Here is a 19,374-nt window from a genome sequence, read left to right on the forward strand (position 1 = left end):
ACTCTTAGAGATTCTCATTAATAGATCCCTTGAAAACCAGTACTGATCTCAAGGAAATATGTGTGTCATGGACAATCTAAAATGTGATTCATAACGTCAGAGAAGTCCGTCAACTCAAGATGTTAACACTGGTTGCCAGTCGTTGCCACATAATAAGGACAAAAGGCCCAAAGCACATTTTGGATGCATTTAACCGTCGATGGTACTGTTAGTTGAACTCTTTAATGTTATTTTTTATAGAGAAATTTCTGAGAACCTGAGCAAACTTATAGACAACATCAACAAGACAACAATGAGTCCTTAACAAGCAATAAAAAATTAAGTTAAATTTCTGCTTGGTGTGTTTTCAATATGGGAATTTCACCACGGCACCGTTGCCTCTAAATTTACAAACATTTCTGTGTTTTTGGTCCTTTTCACCTCCTCCTGCTTTTTCTAAATTTGGAGATATTGGGGTTTTTTATTACATTTGTGGAGAGAAGAAACTATGGGTTTTGTTCTTCGGTTGGTTTTATGAGAACCCATGTATTAGGTATGGTTTCTTGTGCTTTGAGGTTTTTGTTTTTGGCTTTTTTTCTAAGAAATCATGTTTTTTCTCCTTTTTGGGTTATTGAGTTGTTTTGAGCTTTTAGAATAACATGCATGATTTTCATGTCCTGAGTATTTTTTTCCACTGTTTTGGTCATGATTCTAGTTTGTAATATAGAAAACTGCTTCTAAACACTTTGAGAGTCTTTTACTTGGTGGGCTCTGACTATAATTTGCAATTCTGTGTATTGTTGGCTCCTTATTAGGGGTTCTAATTGAACATCTTTCTTGGGTTTGAGATAATTGATTTTCAGGTTTCTCTTGTCGTTCTGATTTAAGTTATCAACGAATTTTTACTAGACTTAGGTATTCTATGTTTTTTTTTTTTTGAAGATTTTTTGTACAGTTTTGTGTGATTTCCAATTTACATGATTTTGTTTGAAACCTCGTTCTATTTGGTAGTAGGGCATGTCTGCTTACTGTTATGATCTCAAATCCCATTAAGAAATAAAAATATTGTGGTTTAGTTAATTTCATGAAACTAGTCTCATGGTCTTTTTTTTTTGAAAGAGAACTGAGGGAATAATGGAGGGAATGAAAACTCTTGAAGTAGAAGAAGAACTTGCATTGCCATTAAGAAATAAAAATATTGTGGTTTAGTTAATTTTATGAAACTAGTTTCATGGTCTTTTTTTTTTTTTTTTTTTGAAAGAGAACTAAGGGAATAATGGAGGGAATGAAAACTCTTGGAGTAGAAGAAGAACTTGCATTGCCACCTCCGTCTTTAATTGTCGCTGTGGCTGTCAGTGGAGGTAGTAAAAGCAAATATGCAGTTGAGTGGGCATTGGAGAAATTTGTTCCTGAGGGAAGAATTCTAATCAAGTTGTTACATGTCCGACCACGGATAACAAAGGTCCCTAAACCTAGTAAGTGGTGCCCATTATGTTCTTTTTTTTTCCCTATCTACCAGAAAGAGCAAAGATTTTGCATTCTTGTGTCTCTTACAAATTTTTTATATGATGGCAGTATGACCAGTTATGCTTTTATGAGTTGAATGTGGGGCAATTAAGAATCTTCATGTTGATAAATTGAGCATAGCAGAGATGAAGGTGTTTTTTTTTTTAATATGACATAGGATACCCCCCTGGGAAGTAGGACTAGTCCCTACAGATATGCCCAACCACCATCAAAGGGCGTAGTGGGTATAATCGCAGCATGGGAGAGGGAGGGGGGGGGGGGGGTGTGAGAGAGCAATCTGGATGAAGCTGTTGAGATGGATGAGTGGAAAGATGGAAAAAAAAATTATTAGTAACTCCAATAGGCGATAAACTAAGAGAAAGTCTGCTGAGATGGCTTGGGAATGTTCAACGAAGGTTTATTATAGCCCCAATTAGAAGAAATATTTAAGTTGAAGGTCGTAAAAGAGTGAGAGGAAGAACCAATAGAACTTAGCTGAAAAATGTGAAAATGATAAAAAAAATAAAATAAAATAAATGAAGAAAGAGGGATAGTACAAAATAAATTTCAGGGAATTTGGCGCTTCCAGGTCCAAGCTTACTGTATTAATTAACTTTAAGTGGTTAGCCAACCCTTCCAAGATATTATAATCCCATTCTGTAACAGAAATAAGAATAATCATGTTATGTGTGTGTGTCTTGTATTACGTTGGTAGTATTATATTGTCAGAACAGACTGTACACTGATCGATATTCGATACCGCTAATTTTTGGGTAATGTTTTCCTCAGTTTTATAACTTTTTTCTGGGGAATTTAGTATTCTGTAGCCAACTCGTTGTAGGATTTCTATAAGGGACATTTCAGTTTTTCTGAGAGGAAGTGAGACTGAGAGATTGTAATCTCCTAAATAGCATTTTCTGAAGAAAATAATTTTCCCACCCATTTTCCATCCACAATAAAAAGATTCCTAGTTTCCTTATTACTGATTTTAAAATTGCTCCCTTTAGGAGCTCCAATTTCTTCTGATTATCATTTGAGGCCTCATATTATTCATCAAACTAATTTTAGAAAAAGAAAAAAAAATGTCAAACAAAGTAGAGAGAATTTATGCTATTAATCTTTTTATGTGTCCATTCGTCATTTTTGGTTTTGCAGTGGGAAACTATGTTCAAATTTCACAAGTACAAGATGATGTAGCTGATGCATATAGGAAGGAAATGGAATGGCAAACAAGTAGAATGCTTCTCCCATACAAGAAAATGTGTACTGATAAAAAGGTAAAAGTTTCTTGTTCATTGAGAAATGTATCCAAAGGAATCAAAAAATAAAAAATAAAAAGACTTACTCTGCTTGATTGTTCATTCAGGTGGAAGTAGAGGTTGTGATGATTGAAGAGGATGATGTACCACTAGCAATATCAGGAGAGGTTTCAAAGTTTGAGATAAGCAAGCTTGTGATAGGAGCTTCATCTCATAGTAGGTTTACAAGGTAATAACATTAGAAATTAATTTTACCGATTCGGAATATGCACATTATTGGTTAAGCGTTGTGGGGATCATTTTGGAAAGCTGCATGTTCTGATACCCTTGCCATGAACCGTTCATATCTCGTTTATCTTCTCCACCTCGTTCTTCTCTCTAGAGGGTTACCTACTAAAGATACTCCGACATTCAAGTTAGGCAGCTTGTTTAACATCTATATAAACATTTCTCTACTCTCTGTCTTGACCAAGTTCCTCATTTTGGGTGGGTGGGGGGTATTCCTATCAATAAGCCTCAATTTCTTTTGTCTCCATGAACTTTGGTGCCTATGTCGGTCTTTTTTGTATTAAGATTGTTTTGGGGTCTTTAGTAGTTTGTTTCGATTATTTTCTAACTAATTTGTCATCTCAAATTGTATAAAGTATCTGTTTACAATCTTTCAAGATGTACACGCCTTCTACAACAGGGCTATGATGTATAAATTTCACAATTCATCTTGGATATCTGGAATTATCAACCATATCTTATCTCAAGGTGAGATGAGTACATTTATTTCTTTTAGTGGTGGCTTTTGGATTGCCTTGCTCTTTGGAATAGTGTTTTAAAAGGCATGTGAGGTTTACTAATGGTTTTAGGCCGCTGGTGAGACCAAGCTGATTAGCATAAGACAACTTTGTGTTGCCAAGCACCGTGTCAATTTTTCTTACTGTGGTTATGGTTTGGTTTGTTGTGATCATGTGAGTAAATTTGATTTGGACTCTAGATGATCTAGGTCATGGGATAGACCTAGTCCATAATCCATTCACTTATGCCTTGAATCTTACTGTAAAAGTTTAAAATCTCGAGTGTCCACTGGTGCTTTAAAAAGGTTTAGGCCCCCCACCTTTGGTTAAGAGTTCAATTTATTTAATAAAAATATTCTTTCTAATCTATAGTTAAATTATAATAACCTATTCTAGTTTAAGTAGTAGCACTAACATATCCCCGTCTGATGTGTTTGATATAGATCAATATATTTATTCATGAGTTTTCTTAGATTTCTTTTTATTGAATTTATCCTATTATTTATACATTTTTATTTTTATTATTCATTTGGAATGGTACATTGATAGATGATGATTTGGTGATCAAGAAGCATTATGTAAACAAATTGAGCATAATAGATACAAGGATGTTGAGGTGGATGATTGGAAATACTATAGAAGATAAAATTATAAATGAACACATTCGAGTAAATGTTGGAGTAGCTCTATTGGCGATAAACTAAGAGGAAGTCGATTGAGATGGCTTAGGCACATTTACTAGACTTTCTCTTCAACCATCTCAATCGACTTTGTATCGTTATACCATAAGAGGATTCAATGATACTTTTCCTTTGCATATGATAGTTGTAAAATGTAGAGAGGTTTTATATGCTTGACCACTCCTCGAGATATGTGTCACTTTTTGATGTTTGAGTTCGGTCTTGTTCTTTTTGTTTTATTCTTCACGTGGATGAACTTCACTTCTATCCTACTCCTTTGATGTCGTCTTGGTCAGTGGAGAGTACGGAAGTGGGAAAGGTGGTCAACCTCGGTCCTTAACCATTTCAATTAGTGGAGACCGTTTGACTTCCTCAGTCTGAGACTTCTCACCTCTAGATCTATCCGAAAGCTTTTTGGCCTTCCACACCTCAGGTGATGGATCGTCGTTCACTTTGACCAATAACCCGAAATATCTTTTCTTTTATGTTTGGCGTTATGACCGATCTCCCTAGCTGATTGCTTTGATTTCCGCTTTTGGTCTTCGGCTTTTTTCCTAGGTTGTGTCTTCATTCACTTCCAGCTTGCTGTTGGAGTTGTCAGGGGTTCTTTTCTGTAGTTCAGCTCGGTTCTCCATCTTGTTGGCTCTAGGTCAGATGTCTCCCTAGGTTGTGTCTTCATTCACTTCCAGCTTGCTGTTGGAGTTGTCAGGAGGACTTAGTTTTAAACTACTTTCCTCTGCCTCCTTCTTTGGTTTGTTGATTCCCTTTCGTTCCTTGGTGACTTGACTTGACATTCTCCCTTGCTCCCTGGACCGATCTCCTTCTATTGTTGATGGCAATTTAATTGGCTCAATCTTCTAGTGGACTCTACCTCATTCTTTCAGCTTCTCTCCTTTGAAATGCTGGTTTGGGATCTCTTTGCTGCTTCATAGCCTCTAGGATGGTAGAAAGTGAGAAGGTTGAAGGATGGGTTCCCAGTGTGGTGCCTGCCAACGTTCCTTCGATGATCTTGTTAGTACTCAGCTAATAGGAAATGAAGAAGAAGATGATGAATTGTTGAGTTATAGAATATTCTTTGATGATGAATTGTCGATTTATAGAGTATTATTTCTTATAGGTTTCTTTTCTTTCCTTTCTCTTTTTTCTATTTTCACTTCCCCAACTTTTCCCCACCCAACCACTTCTTTGTTTGTTGACTTGGTTTATATAGACGAATACTCACATGACTATTCCAAATGTTAGATGAGTTACTCTATTTAGGGAAGACTTGAGTGCTTTAGGAGATGAGCCCATCACTCGCCAATAGGATGTGATCTTGATTTGTAAGTGTTGTAGGCTTATTAAATGCGAAGCAAAATATCTCTGACTCATAGCGTCTCATTAGTTGGATTCAAATCTTTTTTGAACTTATCTTAGATATGCTCGGGGCTTGTGACCTGAGCTCGGTTTATGTGTTTATGTACGATGGTTTTTTTCAGTTTGGGTTCAAAATTTAGATTTCGATAACTTACTTTCTGACCGATGGGCTCGAAAAGAAAAGTCTTTCTAAGTGGGCTCTTGGTTTCTATCTTTATGACACGTGTCCCCATCATAAGGCGTGACTAATATGACCTCCACATAAAACACTTGCTAACCGTCCATATATTAATTTAGGATTTGCACATTCCGTGACAATGCAGATTCTTCTTCTTTTGGTTAACTAAATATAATCCTTAATTGATGGATGACCTCACTTTTTATGTTAGCTTCAGACCTAATAGCCTTCCTACAGATGTGCTTCCATATAGAATCATTAAGAACAACCAACAACGTAAGGGCTCACCAACACATCGAGTTACTTGTTTTTTAATTATGATTCTTTCTTAGGAATTCTCATTTCCGATACCGTGTTTTGTTGGACAACAAAATAGGACCCGTAGGCCCGACTAGCAGTGGCAAGGCAGCTAGCCTCTTAGAGAACCATATCTTGCCCAAAATTAAGATCCCACTTGCACATATATTTGTTGTATTATAAGTGTCGTGGGAAATTTCACGTTTATCACTGTATCTTTGGTTATTTATTATCTTGTGTCATCTCAATCTCTTTAGTTTTTATTTTTTCGGTGGTTATATTTATTAATAATTAAATTGTTTATAGAAAATTTAAGGGCGACAATATATCCTCAAGAATCTCAGAATGCAGTCCAAGTTTTTGTACCGTTTATGTCGTTTCAAAAGGAAAATTATCATCTGTGCGTCCATCCACCTCCGAAACAAATGGAAGCATCAAAGGAGAAAGTAGCGATACAAGTTTCTCTACCATCAGTTGCTCAAGTTATAACTTTAGCTCACAGACAGGTATTGCACTCTTCCACTTAAGGTTTGAGCTACCTATTGAAGAACCCGAGATGTTTGTTAGCTGAAATTTGTGTACGCTCATATTCCTATCTTGAAGGTATTGAAAATCAACCTAAAGTTGTATATGCAAGTTCCACAGATTGGGTTCAAAACCCACTCTTGACAAGATTCCCCATCACCGACTTACTGCCCTCATTAAAAACATGCTTACCAATCAAAAGGAAAAAAAAATTGTTGCTTTGGACAGAATTGAATGGTCGAATAACATTAGTTTAACCAACCCCAAATCTTTCAGATAAGGCTTCAATGATGATGGTTCACCCTTACCCAGTTGCCTATAGGGAAAAAAAGAAAAGAAAAGAAAATAATAGAATAGAACACAAAAAAAGAATTATTCTAGCCTGACATCTTTCACACTTGAATTTCTTTTAGGGTTTAACTTGCATAACATAAACCTGCATTTTGGACCATGACATGCTTCTCTCCTTGATTTGTTTCGGTAGAGATGATTACCTTCATCTCATAGTAAGGATGTTGAATTTTTGGAATTATTTCATTTTTATGTCGGCTATTTAGGATACTTTTATGATCATTACAGTCATTTTACCCTTCGGTATCCCCCCCCCCCCCCCCCTTTTCCCTGTCCTCTCCTAGCCACTGATAGGTGATTCCACTACTTTGCCAATGGTGGCAACTTTAGTAAGACGACTATATTATGTTGTTGGAGCTGCCAAGTCTTTCTTCTGTTAGGAACATTTTCCCTTGTGGCCTCTTAAGGTTGACAGTCATCCTTTTCAAAAAACATAGTTAATAGTTATGTAAGATATGGCACTTTGACGTTGAGCATAGTTGTAGGTCGTTGAACGAAACAATTTTAGAAACTGATTCAGCATATTTCTACAAACTTCCTTTTAATGCATCTTCTCTTCTGATTTTTTGGTTGCACAGACACAGCCTCAGTTGCTTCACACAATCATTTCCATGGTCCTTCACTAAGAATTCAGCGGTTTCAGGCTCTTTCAACTATAAACCAGACCCTTCTTAAAACAAGATCCAACTCAACTGATACTTCCCATTCTAGAAGTCAATCTGTGGATACCGAAGATACGGAGGATGATGCTATGAGTTCTACTTGCTCTAGTAATTCAGATGCTCAACTTGTTGGAAGTCAGGTTTCTAATTTCAGAAGCTTGCATAGAGATCACCTCTCATGGAATCATAGTCAAGCATCCATGTCAGATATTCCAACAGAAACTTCTTCATCAGAGAATCAGGTAACCTCTTTTTGATTATTTTTCTTGGTAAGTGAAAGATCTTTATTAAGAGAAAGGCATGGTCGAGATGACCACACCAAAGCAAAGATACAAGACAAAAAAACGGAGAAAACAGAAGAGAGACCCGATTACACAGCAATATTACAAACTCAATCCCACTTATCTGCAAAATCTTGAAGGGTAAATTACACTTTAGCCCTCTGTGGTTTGACGTAATTCCATATTGTCCCCCTAACATTTTGACAATTATACTTGGTTCCCCTTTCACACATGGTGATAAAAGTTCAGATGCTATTTTACTATTTACCCTCTCATTTTATTTTTTTTATACAAAAAAAAATTTGAAACTATAAAAATGTCCCTGTCTAAACATTCACAAGCAAACCCATTTTTTCATTTGGACATTTTGGTTATTAAAAAAATAACATTTTAAAATGGATAAAATTGTCTTCGTAAAAGTAGAAAAACATTTTTTAACTATTTGATTGACGGCAAGTAGACAAAAGGGGGTAAGTGAACCCATTAGATAACTATAGGGGAGGTAAGTGCAATTGTCTAAACAGTAGGGGGTCAACATAAAATTATACCAAACCATGGGTGTAATTTACCCAATCTTGAAAAAAAAAGCCTTTTTGATTACTGCAAAACTTTGCTCCAGAGAAATTAAAAACCCAAAATAGAAAGGATGATTTCTTCCACCGAGGTTTCTCCCCTCAAAGGTCCTTAGGTTCCTCTCCTTCCAAATCCCCAAACAAATAGCAATAGAAGTAATGCTCCATAATTTCCTTTTAAAACCTAGATATAGTGATTGTCATCTGTCATGCTTGAAAATGTGAAGTTACGCCTCATCTTGTCTGAGCAAATATTCAAGGTCACAAAAAAAGTTACTCAGGAAAAAAAATCTAAGAAGTTCAAAACAGTATATGGAAGTATAGTCTCTCCCACCATGATGCTTCTTGGATAAGCTTTAGACATGAAGTTCCCTGTGAATTAAAAAATTAGAATAGTTACTTATCACTTTGTTCATATAAAATGACCGAAAAGAAAACAGAGAAAATCTAAGCTAGCTATCTGCTAGAATGGTTATTAGTGGCATTCTGTACATGTCGTGCACATGCAAGGGGACATAGCACCACTGGATGGTCTTTAGCAAAAATTGCAACTTAGATTTCATGTTACGCATATATATATGTACTTATATATAGGCATTATGAAATACCAATACATATTATTGCTTAAGGTTTTAATCAGTGTTAAAGGGTGTGGTCTATATCAAAGATTATTCTGGTATATGTGCAGGTAGATATTAATTTTGAGGTAGAAAGACTGAGAATTGAACTAAGACATGCCCGAGGACTGTACGCAGTAGCTCAAAATGAGACAATCGATGCTTCTCGGCAAGTAAGTTTGGTTCGCTCTGAAAAAAAATTTGATGGAAGTCAATTGAAATTTATGCATGAAGAAGAAGAATCAGCTGAATTTCACTAAACCATTATATAGTAAATTTTATGATTTCCAATATTCCAATAATCCAATAATTAATGACCGTTAAAATCAGTGATGGATATATCATTTTCCCCATACTTTGGTTTGATCAGCTAAAAAAACTGAGTGAATGTCGAATAGAGGAAGCAACCAAACTCAAGGAGATAAGCATAAGGGAAGAGGGGGCGAGAGAATTAGCAAGACACGAAAAGGAGAAACATGAAGCTGCGAAAATGGAAGCTGAGTTTGTGAGAGAATGTGTCGAAAGAGAAGCTTTGCAAAGGAAACAAGCGGAAATTAAAGGTGCCCGTGATGCCAAAGAGAAACAAAGCCTGGAGAAGGCACTCGAGAGTCCTGGTCTTCCATACAAGAAGTTCACATGGGAAGAGATTGTTTCAGCTTCTTCATCCTTCTCTGATGATCTTAGAATTGGATTGGGAGCATATGGTACCGTTTACAAGTGTACTTTACATCATGTCACGGTAGCAGTGAAAGTCCTTCACTCAAAAGAAGGCCACAGGACTAAGCAATTTCAACAAGAGGTATGATAGTTTTTGGAAAGTGATACACCCAAATAACTCACTCCCGATCAACTATAAACATTTACCTCTAATCTGTGTTACAAGAATTCTCCATCATTTATTTTTTTTCTTTTCAAAGAATTTCTGGCATGGTATGTATGATTGCAAAGAAAATTATTTTCTCAAAGGAAAATCAATTTCCATGGAAAGTGATCCTGAGGAAATGGATCTCTTGTGAAATGTTTTCCAAGGATTGATTGTACCAAGGAAAATGTCAAAAGTGAGTTGAATATAGTTTTAGGGGTGTGGGTAATTGAGAAAAAAAAAAAATGCCCCCCCCCGCCCCCGAGAAATTTGTTCACAGAATATTTTCCCGCAAAGAAGGGAAAATGATTTATCTATGAAAATGAGCAACCAAACGTCTGCAAATCATATTTTCTCAGATTGATCATTTTCTCACCGACTTTCCCTCGCAATCATACCTGTCCCAATGGACTTTGTAAGTTGCAAAATACACAAGGCATATGGTGTTTTGGCAATTTTATATATTTGCTTTAATTACCTAGGCTTTTTTATGGAAATTCTCTTTTTCTTTAATAGAAGAGATTGAATTTGTCTAATAACATATATGCACTTTTGTTAGAGACCAGTTCAAGTATCAGTGTCTATTGTATATAATCAGGATTTATAGATGTCCAGAAAGTTGATGTCTGAAGTCGCATGTGCTCATACGACCCACATGGAGATGAGTTAAGGGCTGATCATTTTGGTGTGGATGATCCCCCTTAGCCATATGATCACATGTTACTATAGACATCAACTTTCAGGGATGGGTCTTGCACATCTCAAGTGATTCAAATTAGTATTGCAGTACTCAAGAGGCCATTTGGATACACATGAAAAAGTAACCTTTTTTTTACTTTTGAAAGTTGAAAAATAAAAAAGTTTGTTTGGATTCATTTTACAAAACTACTTTAAAAAAATAAAAATCTTAACCTTTTAAAAGGCAAAAGTAAATTACTTTCTATCTTCAAAAAGCTACTTTCTTCCATGTTACTTTCTACTTTGTATCCAAACAGGGCATTAGTGTGTGGAGTTTCATACTAAAATATATGTTCATATTTCTATTTAAAACTTGTTTTAGTTCCCTATGTTATATTTGCCATGTTGTATATTTTGTGAAAACTTACCAGGAAATATGACCTACAACAACATGGCGGTTGTTTCTCCTATTTTGATAAATTTCCAGAGATTATTAAATGTAAAGTAATATAAATTTTTGGTATTCTAACAATCCATGTAAGAAAACAGACTTGTTATTTTGGGGTTTTGTGAGGTTTTTTGTTCTTTCAGATGTCATGTCTATGCCTAAAGCTGAGATGATCAAATATTTCCTTCAAACTTAATATTTTTCATTTTCAAATATATGTAGCCTCACCTATATTTCTTCATTGACTTTCAGCTGGAAATCTTGAGCAACGTTCGTCATCCCCATTTGCTTCTTCTTCTTGGTGCCTGTATCGATCAAGGTTGCCTAATTTACGAGTACATGGAGAATGGTAGTCTAGAAGACAGGTTACTTCGGAAAAATAATACGCCCCCAATCCCATGGTTTGATCGGTTCCGAATAGCTTGGGAAGTAGCCTCTGCCCTATTTTTCCTACATAATTCAAAGCCAAAGCCAATAATTCATCGTGATCTGAAACCTGCAAACATCTTGCTTGATCATAACTTTGTGAGCAAGATAGGTGATATAGGTCTTTCAACTTTACTTCCTTCAATCGATTCTTCCATGTCGACACTCTACAAGGATAGTGGCCCTGTAGGGACACTATGCTACATAGACCCCGAGTATCAAAGGAGTGGGCTAGTTTCACCAACATCTGATGTTTATGCATTTGGGATGGTTATCTTGCAATTGTTGACTGCACAACCAGCCTTAGCATTGGCCCACAAAGTTGAAACTGCATTGGAAAATGGAACCTTGGAGGAAATTTTGGATTCCGAGGCTGGAATTTGGCCGACTAAGGAGACACATGATCTGGCTGTTTTAGGGTTGAGTTGTGTGGAGCTAAGGCGCATTGATAGGCCTGATTTAAAGGTTGAAGTTCTTCCAATTTTGGAGAAACTAAAAGGGATTGCTGATAAGGCCCGGGATTTGGTTCCCACTGTCGTATTTGCACCTCCAAGCCTCTTCATCTGCCCAATTCTTAAGGTCAGTCTCTTGCAGCTTCTGTATCTACTCTTAACATTCATTGAGCTGAGATCACAGACTTTCGACTGTCCTTGGTTGTTCTTATTGCTTTGAAAAAGAAAAGAAAAAAGCGAAAAACAACAGACTTTGCTCAGGAGTCAGGATACGTTAATGTAACATGTAACATAATTATGTGGTCATCCCCCATTTGATAGGTCTTATTTAGTCTTAGTGAGAGATTCTATAGCCACACCAACTTTTGCTAATGCTACCCCAATTCATATGTAAATCACCAAAGAATTAGCACACATAGAAGCTCTCGTTTTAGCTTGTAGAGTGATCCCAATCATTTGATCATGCTTCCCAGCATTAAAATATAAGGTAATGTGGCAAAGAAGAATGTAGAGATCAAATGGTTACGATCTTGAGTTGGGTAACACTTTTTGCTTTGTAGATCTTTGGATTCTATAATGATGGGTGTGAACTCTTTTGCATGTATGCCATGCTTCACAGATTTATATCCTGACCCAAGTAATCCTCATCAAAAATAAATAAATCTTTCTTTAGTAGAATTATAGAACTTATGTCCTTTGCATCATTTCAAATTTACATTATATTTTGTTTTTCCAATAGATCAAATTCATCTGTTGCAAAATCTAGTAAAACAAGAATATGCTTGAGATTCTCTTTGAATCTGCTCAAGTATCTTCTCAATTGTTTTTGTTCTTCAGCCTCCTTTGGATTTTTTTCATGGAAGTTGTTTCTATCAATGCAGGACATAATGGAAGACCCTTGTGTCTCTTCGGATGGATATACATACGATCGCAAAGCAATTGAGATCTGGCTCAAGAAGAATGATAAATCACCCATGACAAATTTTCCATTGCCTGATAAGAATCTCATACCAAATTATACTATTCTTTCTGGAATTATGGAGTGGAAGTCAAGGAACCAATGACACCAACCACTCTTCGGAGAGACCCAACAGTATGATCTCTTATGAAGAAATTATCATTTCTTCCCTGGAACTTGGGAATGGTTCTTGATGTAAGTTTAGTCTGTATTTTGTAATGGGTTGACACTATTTTTCTACTTAAGCCTTTGTTTGGTTTGCAACATGTAGTTTTCTTGAAAAATATATTACTGGATATCACATTAAAACAATTGTCATTTGTTACCAACCAGAAAACCATATGTTATTTACCAAAGAGAGGCTTTATTATAAGGGACGTGAGTATGGGTTATATTTTGCAGATTTGAAACATGAATTTGATTACGTTAAAGAAGCAGTGTATATATGTTATACGGGAGGCGTACAGCGCCTCATTGTTTACCCTACGCTTTAACAAACAATTTCAGACCGTTTGATATAAGGCAATCTGATGGATGAGATTAAATCTCGCACGATTTAACTTAAACGGTATAACTTGTATATATATATATATATATATATATATTATATATATATATATATATATATATATATATTACAGTGCCATCCCTCAAAATATAGTTAATTAGTGCTTACTCCCTCTTCTCTTTAAACTCGACAGAACAGATCAGAGAGTTCTCTTCTAACTCAATCTGAAACTTCAATCTCTCTTGTTCATCTTTCGTTGAACAGACCCTCTCTCTTGTTCTCGCTTTCGCTTTCACTCTCTCATTCTCTCTCGCTTAAATCTGATCGAACAAAATAACAGAGAGTTCTGTCGAACCCTCTCTCTCACTCTCATTCTATATCATTCTCTAGCTGCAACTACCTCTCTCTCTCTCTCTCTCTCACTCTCTCATTCTCTCTCGCTCTAGTTCTCGCCTGAAACAGTTGTTGAAACCCTCTCTCTCACTCTCTCATTCTCTCTCGCACGAACACAAACGACTATTATTCCTCCCTGCAACTCTATCTCACGAACACGAACAGCTGCAATATCGCTGCAAATCTCTTTGTAGTTGATAAAACTGTAAGTTTTTTTCAATTTTTTTTTTTTTTTGGAAATTTCTCAAACACTATATGGAATTATTCTGTGAACATGAATAATTTATTCATTCATGAAGACAAAAAATCCGGAATTATTGTGATTTGATTTTCGATTTTATTTATTGTGATTTGATTTCCAATTTTATGAAGACAAACAATCAGGAATTATTTAGGGTTTTTTTTTTCGATTTAATTTTTTTGGGTTATTTATTTTCTAGCTGATGATCATGTTATGATTTTAATTATTTAAGGTTTTTTTTTTTTTCAATTTTATTTATTGTGATGCATTTGTTTCAAATCTAAATACCTATTTCAGAAAATTCTGATTTTTGATTTGGGTAGCTAAAAAAATCCTATTTTTCTGACAAATTGAATCGAAATCAAGACACCCATTTAAGGAAAAACTGAATTTTTTTCTTGGTAGAGTTGGTAGGAGGTCTTGGTAGATAGAGTTGGTTCTGAGTATTATTGGAAAGATGTTCAGAAGGTTTAGCCTTCTAAATCACAAACAATGGTACCCATAGAGCTAATGAACCGTTTTACCGCTTGTGAATTATGTTTCTTTGATTAAGTTCCACTTGCTTGCTTAATTATCTTAGTGAATTAAACTAGTAAGATTGAACATTCTTCAATTGTATATCACAGCTTATTTTTTTCACAAATTCAATGAACTATCCCTCAACATTTTTATAAGAATGTGACTTGTTGAATGGCCTTGCACCATGTCATAAAGATATCAAAAAGAATTATTATGCTTCGAAATCATAAATGATTTTGAATCTTAGGAATCATAGAGCAGGTACATGGAATTCCTCCCAATTGATCACTCTATAAACTAGTCCACTGGAATACAAGCACTAAGGCCCCACTTATCTTTATAGGGAAAGAGAGAAAATATGTACACATTGTGAATTTCTGGTTAAGAAAAGAAAGTAAATTCTAGTGATGGATCAAAAGCGAAAAAAATAAAAAAAAAACCAAAATAGTTGATATATTCTTTCCTACACTATATATAGAGCCTCAATGCGTTCATCTTCCTCAACCATCCCAACAATACTCATTAATTTGATTTCCTTCATAATGTATAAATTTATCTATTAGAAATTTGTCTGTTGGTAGTGATATTTAAAAGACTACATGTGGTTACTCTTTTGTCATCCTTAATACAAATTGGACTATGGTTGAATGGATGATCTCCTCATGCTCACAAAATGGAAATATTCAGTTTTGTTATTTTTCTACCTATTTCAAGTGATATTTCAAAGATTGAAGAGCATGTAATCTATGTTTTTGGTTACAGTATGAAGGCCCACTAAGAGACAACGCTAATGTTCATGGTGTCACTCGGCCCAAAAAGTGTGCTACAAGGCATTTGAAGTGTTGTGGCATAAAACTTTTCATGTCATGGTGGGTCATCAAATTCGCCTTTTTCTAGGTGAGCAGTTGCTAAGGCCGGAATGAAGGTGGTTTCTCCATGTTTCCCTGAAGATTCATTTTATTTTGTGTCTAGTTGAGTTTATATTTATGAAATATGATTTATCTCAATTGTTGGAAATAGCATTGGCAATGCTAATCAAAACTCGTTCAGCAAGCAATGTAATATATTGATGAGACACCTGATACCGAAACTCGTGTAGAACTAATCAAAACACTCAATAGTGTATCTACTGGACAGGTGAGAGATATTGATGGGTCCAACGATGTCCTGTTAGCTTATCCTTTTATAGAACTTGTTGGTTTCTTTTTCTTTTGGGAATTTTAATCGAATTGTCCATCACTTTTAGATATATGTTGAAATAGAGAGGGCACGGCTAATCAAGAAATTTGTAAAGATTAAGGAAGAATAGGGTCATATTGCTGAAGCTACTGATTTGATGCAAGAAATTGATGTAAGTATCGCCAGAAACTCTAAAGCATTATAAAACTTTCTTTTTGATAAGAGCTTTATTTAGTGACCTATGCTGGTTTGGTTATTTTCTTTTTGATATAGACAAAAAATTCATGCACCCCCTATAGTAATGCCTTCTATTGACTATAATATGTTACAGGTGGAAACATTTGGAGCAATGGCGAAGACAGAAAAACTAGCATTCATCCTTGACCAAGTATTGGCTTCATTTTCTCTGTTATTAGATTATCATGGAATGACTCAATTAATAAATAAATATTTTCTTTATTTGTATAAGGGATATTTTCTTTGGAGATAAGTGATGATGATAATTTATATGCCTACTGACTTGTTGAAATTCAAAAAAATTCAGGCTCGTTTGTGTTTAGACTGTCAAGATTATGTGTGCACAGATCCTCTCAAGGAACATTTCAAATCCCATGAAAACCAAAGAGCAGTGGATCTCTTTTTACTAATAAAACTCTTTTAAGACATTATCAAGTCTTGATTGATAACCCAAGCTACCTTAAAAATTAAAATGTTCAGCATTGATCCAGATCCAATCCAACAAGATATTAGATTGAAACCTTATCAGACTCCAAAACATCGAAGTTACTGAATCAGAACGGATCAGATTTCAGGCCTAATCCCACACATTGATAGGATCCACACTTTTTTGGAAAAACATGCTCAGATGTTTTGAAGTTTCTTCTATGTTTTCCATGTATGCAATAGGCCAAATATACCATATTTGATTGGGTTACTCTTGAAAGTTTTCAAACAACTTTCTTCAAAGATAAATCCTACATTTCCTCACTTCACTCATCCCAGCCAATTTGAGACTAACACTTTGATAAACTCCACTTTAAAGTGCATGATTTAGTTGTCACATATACTCTTGCCAACAAAAACAAATTTCTCATTGATTTTTCCCAAGAAAATATTTTCGAAACAGATACAACCTATTTGATTCTGAGAATTTCTTGGTGGGATCCTCATGAATGGCCACCTTCATTCCCAAATGCCATTACATATAGTATTGTGGACAGCACTAGTTAAAATAAAATTAAAAAATTAAGACAAGAAACATTACTGATCTCATAACTAAGAATCGTAACACCTAAATATATTTAAAGTTTAAAATCTTAACCGCTAAAGATAGATATGCCCAACCCAAACTCTGGTTGTTCCTGGTATAAATGATCTTTGCCCAACAAATACAGCATTGGCTCAAGATTACATGTAGGGGTCTCTACTTTCTTTGCACTAAGAAACACCGACCAAACAGAACACACTGGAATAGAAAATGGATGAACCAAGTATCATTTCACAAAGGGAAATTAAAAAATTCAGAAAAGGGATTTAACCAAAATTGTGTTTATTTTTGTCACATATCCTTGGATTAGCTTTTCTTTTTCATGTTTTTGGAAGCTTTAACAGCTCTTCAATGGCACTAAAAGATCTAAAAACTAAAACATAAAAGCATCTCCCATACTACAAATGCCAAACAAACACTTTCTGATCTAATGCTACCTCAACTTTGGGGCTCTTATAAAAGAGCCAAATGCCTATAACGCGAGTTACATGAGATCACACTCAATCCCTCTTAATTTAAAAGCATATAAATAACAGATAAAAAAAACTACTTCTTCTTCTTCGATTTGGTGGACAGCGAAGGTGCAATTGCAGTTCCCTGATCAAGTAAAAAAAAAAAAAAACAAAATAGACAGTATTAGATATGACTTGATTTCCTTTACTGCATCCAAGATGAGATTCTAATTGACCCAGTGGGTTCTTGGGGATGTCAAGAAATGCCCACCAAAGACATTAATGAAGTTGTGCCCAATATGATGCATAACTACTTACTTGCAACCATTCATTCATCGAGACATTAATGAAGTTGTGCCCAATAAATTCACCTTTTTGTGGAAATAATCTAGAAACTCTAGGATACGGGAAAGAAAGGAGAAACTCCCCAGGTTCAAGAAAAACTTATTCCCCACATCCAAAGATTTTATAACAAGAATGAAAGAGTGAGAGCGAGAGCGAGAGAGAATGAGAGAGTGAGAGTGAGAGCGAGAGCGAGAGAGAGGGTCTGTTCAGCGAGAGAAGATGAAGAGAGATCGAGATTTTCTCTTGGGTTCGAAGAGAACTCTCTGATCTGTTTTGTCAGGTTTAAAGAGAAGAGAGAGTAAGTATTAATTAACTGTATTTTGAGAGATGACGATGTAATATATATATGGGAAATGTTCAACACCCTATACTTTACCCTATGCTTTACCAAACGTGTTTTGTCCTACATGGGTTAGAAGTTTTTGAATGGGCTGATTTTTGGTGAGGATGATCTCTACGGTTAGAAGATCCTCCTCACCAAAAATCAGCCCATTCCAAAATTTTTAGCCCCATGTTTACAAGTTAAAAAATCGTGGACCGTCCACTTTTTGTAAATCATTTTTTATGGGATTAGAAGTTTTGAAATGAGCTGATTTTTTGTGAGAATAATCTCCTCACCATAGAGATCATCCCCACAAAAAATCAGCCTATTCCAAAACTTCTAACTCATGTAGGACAAAACACGTAGGGTAAAGTGTAAGGTAAAACATAGGGTGTTGAACGAGATCCTATATATATATATATAAAAGTTATACGGTTTAAGTTAAATCGTGCGAGATTTAATCTTATCTGTCAGATTGCCTTATATCGATTGGTCCGAAATTGTTTGCTAAAACGTAGGGTAAATGGTGAGGTGCCAAACGCCTCCCATGTTATACATATAGTATAAATATACTATGTACATGATTGCATGCACAAGTTATAATTTTCTTTTTTAAGGTGTTTTACGGAAACGGTCAAATATTCTGCAAAAGCTACCGAATCAGCCAATTTTTTTTATATTTATGAAAACAGCCATATACCTGATTTTGTAATTATTATTTTTACCAAAACGTTAAATATTATTTACTTATTTACCTTTCTATAGGGTCGGACATTCAACTCAAAAGGCATAAAAGTAAATTGATCAAACTTCTTGTACTATTACTACTTGGGACAAATGTTTTTCATAAATAATTACGAAATCGTGGTTATGGTAATTCTGTGAATATTAAAAAATTGGTAATTTTGCCAAATACATATTATGTAGGTATTTTATTTGATGGCAAAGACCTATGATACCCTTGATGGGGTGGAAATTTTCATCCATTGTGGAGATTAATCTGGTTATCCATGACTGTTGATCTGACTGATCAGGTTTTTAGATTACAATAATGGAGTTTCAAACCTAAATTTGATTATTTGATCAGCTGACTCGCATCCGATAGAAGAAATCATTTAATTAAGGGAAGAAAATTACAAAAATGGGAACATACGATTACAAAATTAAAATTACAAGCCGGGATGGGACATATTTTTAAAATAATTTTACATTATTCATTGTGGTTATAACATTGTATTATTTATTTTTACCAAAATGGGTGTCATTTTACATCACA

At 35.1% G+C, this 19,374-nt stretch overlaps 1 protein-coding gene and 1 long non-coding RNA gene across 4 annotated transcripts; both read left to right on the forward strand.

The window, feature by feature from the left end:
• Positions 1–322: 322 nt before the first annotated feature.
• LOC147391274 (U-box domain-containing protein 35-like) lies at positions 323–13,112 on the forward strand. Of its 2 annotated transcripts, XM_086458663.1 has the most exons (10): positions 323–532; positions 1,241–1,454; positions 2,641–2,762; positions 2,852–2,973; positions 6,347–6,546; positions 7,495–7,820; positions 9,120–9,221; positions 9,419–9,847; positions 11,289–12,041; positions 12,796–13,112. In XM_086458663.1, the coding sequence occupies exons 2-10, from the start codon at positions 1,256–1,258 to the stop codon at positions 12,976–12,978; spliced, it is 2,436 nt and encodes an 811-aa protein (XP_086314789.1). In that variant the 5' UTR covers positions 323–532; positions 1,241–1,255; the 3' UTR covers positions 12,979–13,112. The 2 variants fall into 2 exon arrangements, with proteins under 2 accessions (XP_086314789.1, XP_086314790.1); XM_086458664.1 differs by lacking the exon at positions 1,241–1,454 and having other exon boundaries at positions 328–532.
• Positions 13,113–14,960: 1,848 nt separating this feature from the next.
• On the forward strand, positions 14,961–16,183 carry LOC147391275 (uncharacterized). 2 transcript variants are annotated; one of them, XR_015182873.1, is made up of 4 exons: positions 14,961–15,430; positions 15,554–15,670; positions 15,780–15,884; positions 16,044–16,183. It is a non-coding gene; the product is annotated as an uncharacterized LOC147391275 (long non-coding RNA). The 2 variants fall into 2 exon arrangements; XR_015182872.1 differs by having other exon boundaries at positions 15,554–15,884.
• Positions 16,184–19,374: the final 3,191 nt, after the last annotated feature.

The sequence above is a fragment of the Akebia trifoliata genome, chromosome 11, assembly GCF_017979445.1.
Source record: "Akebia trifoliata isolate Shusen 1 chromosome 11, ASM1797944v1, whole genome shotgun sequence".
In the NCBI taxonomy this organism is placed as follows: Eukaryota; Viridiplantae; Streptophyta; class Magnoliopsida; order Ranunculales; family Lardizabalaceae; genus Akebia; species Akebia trifoliata.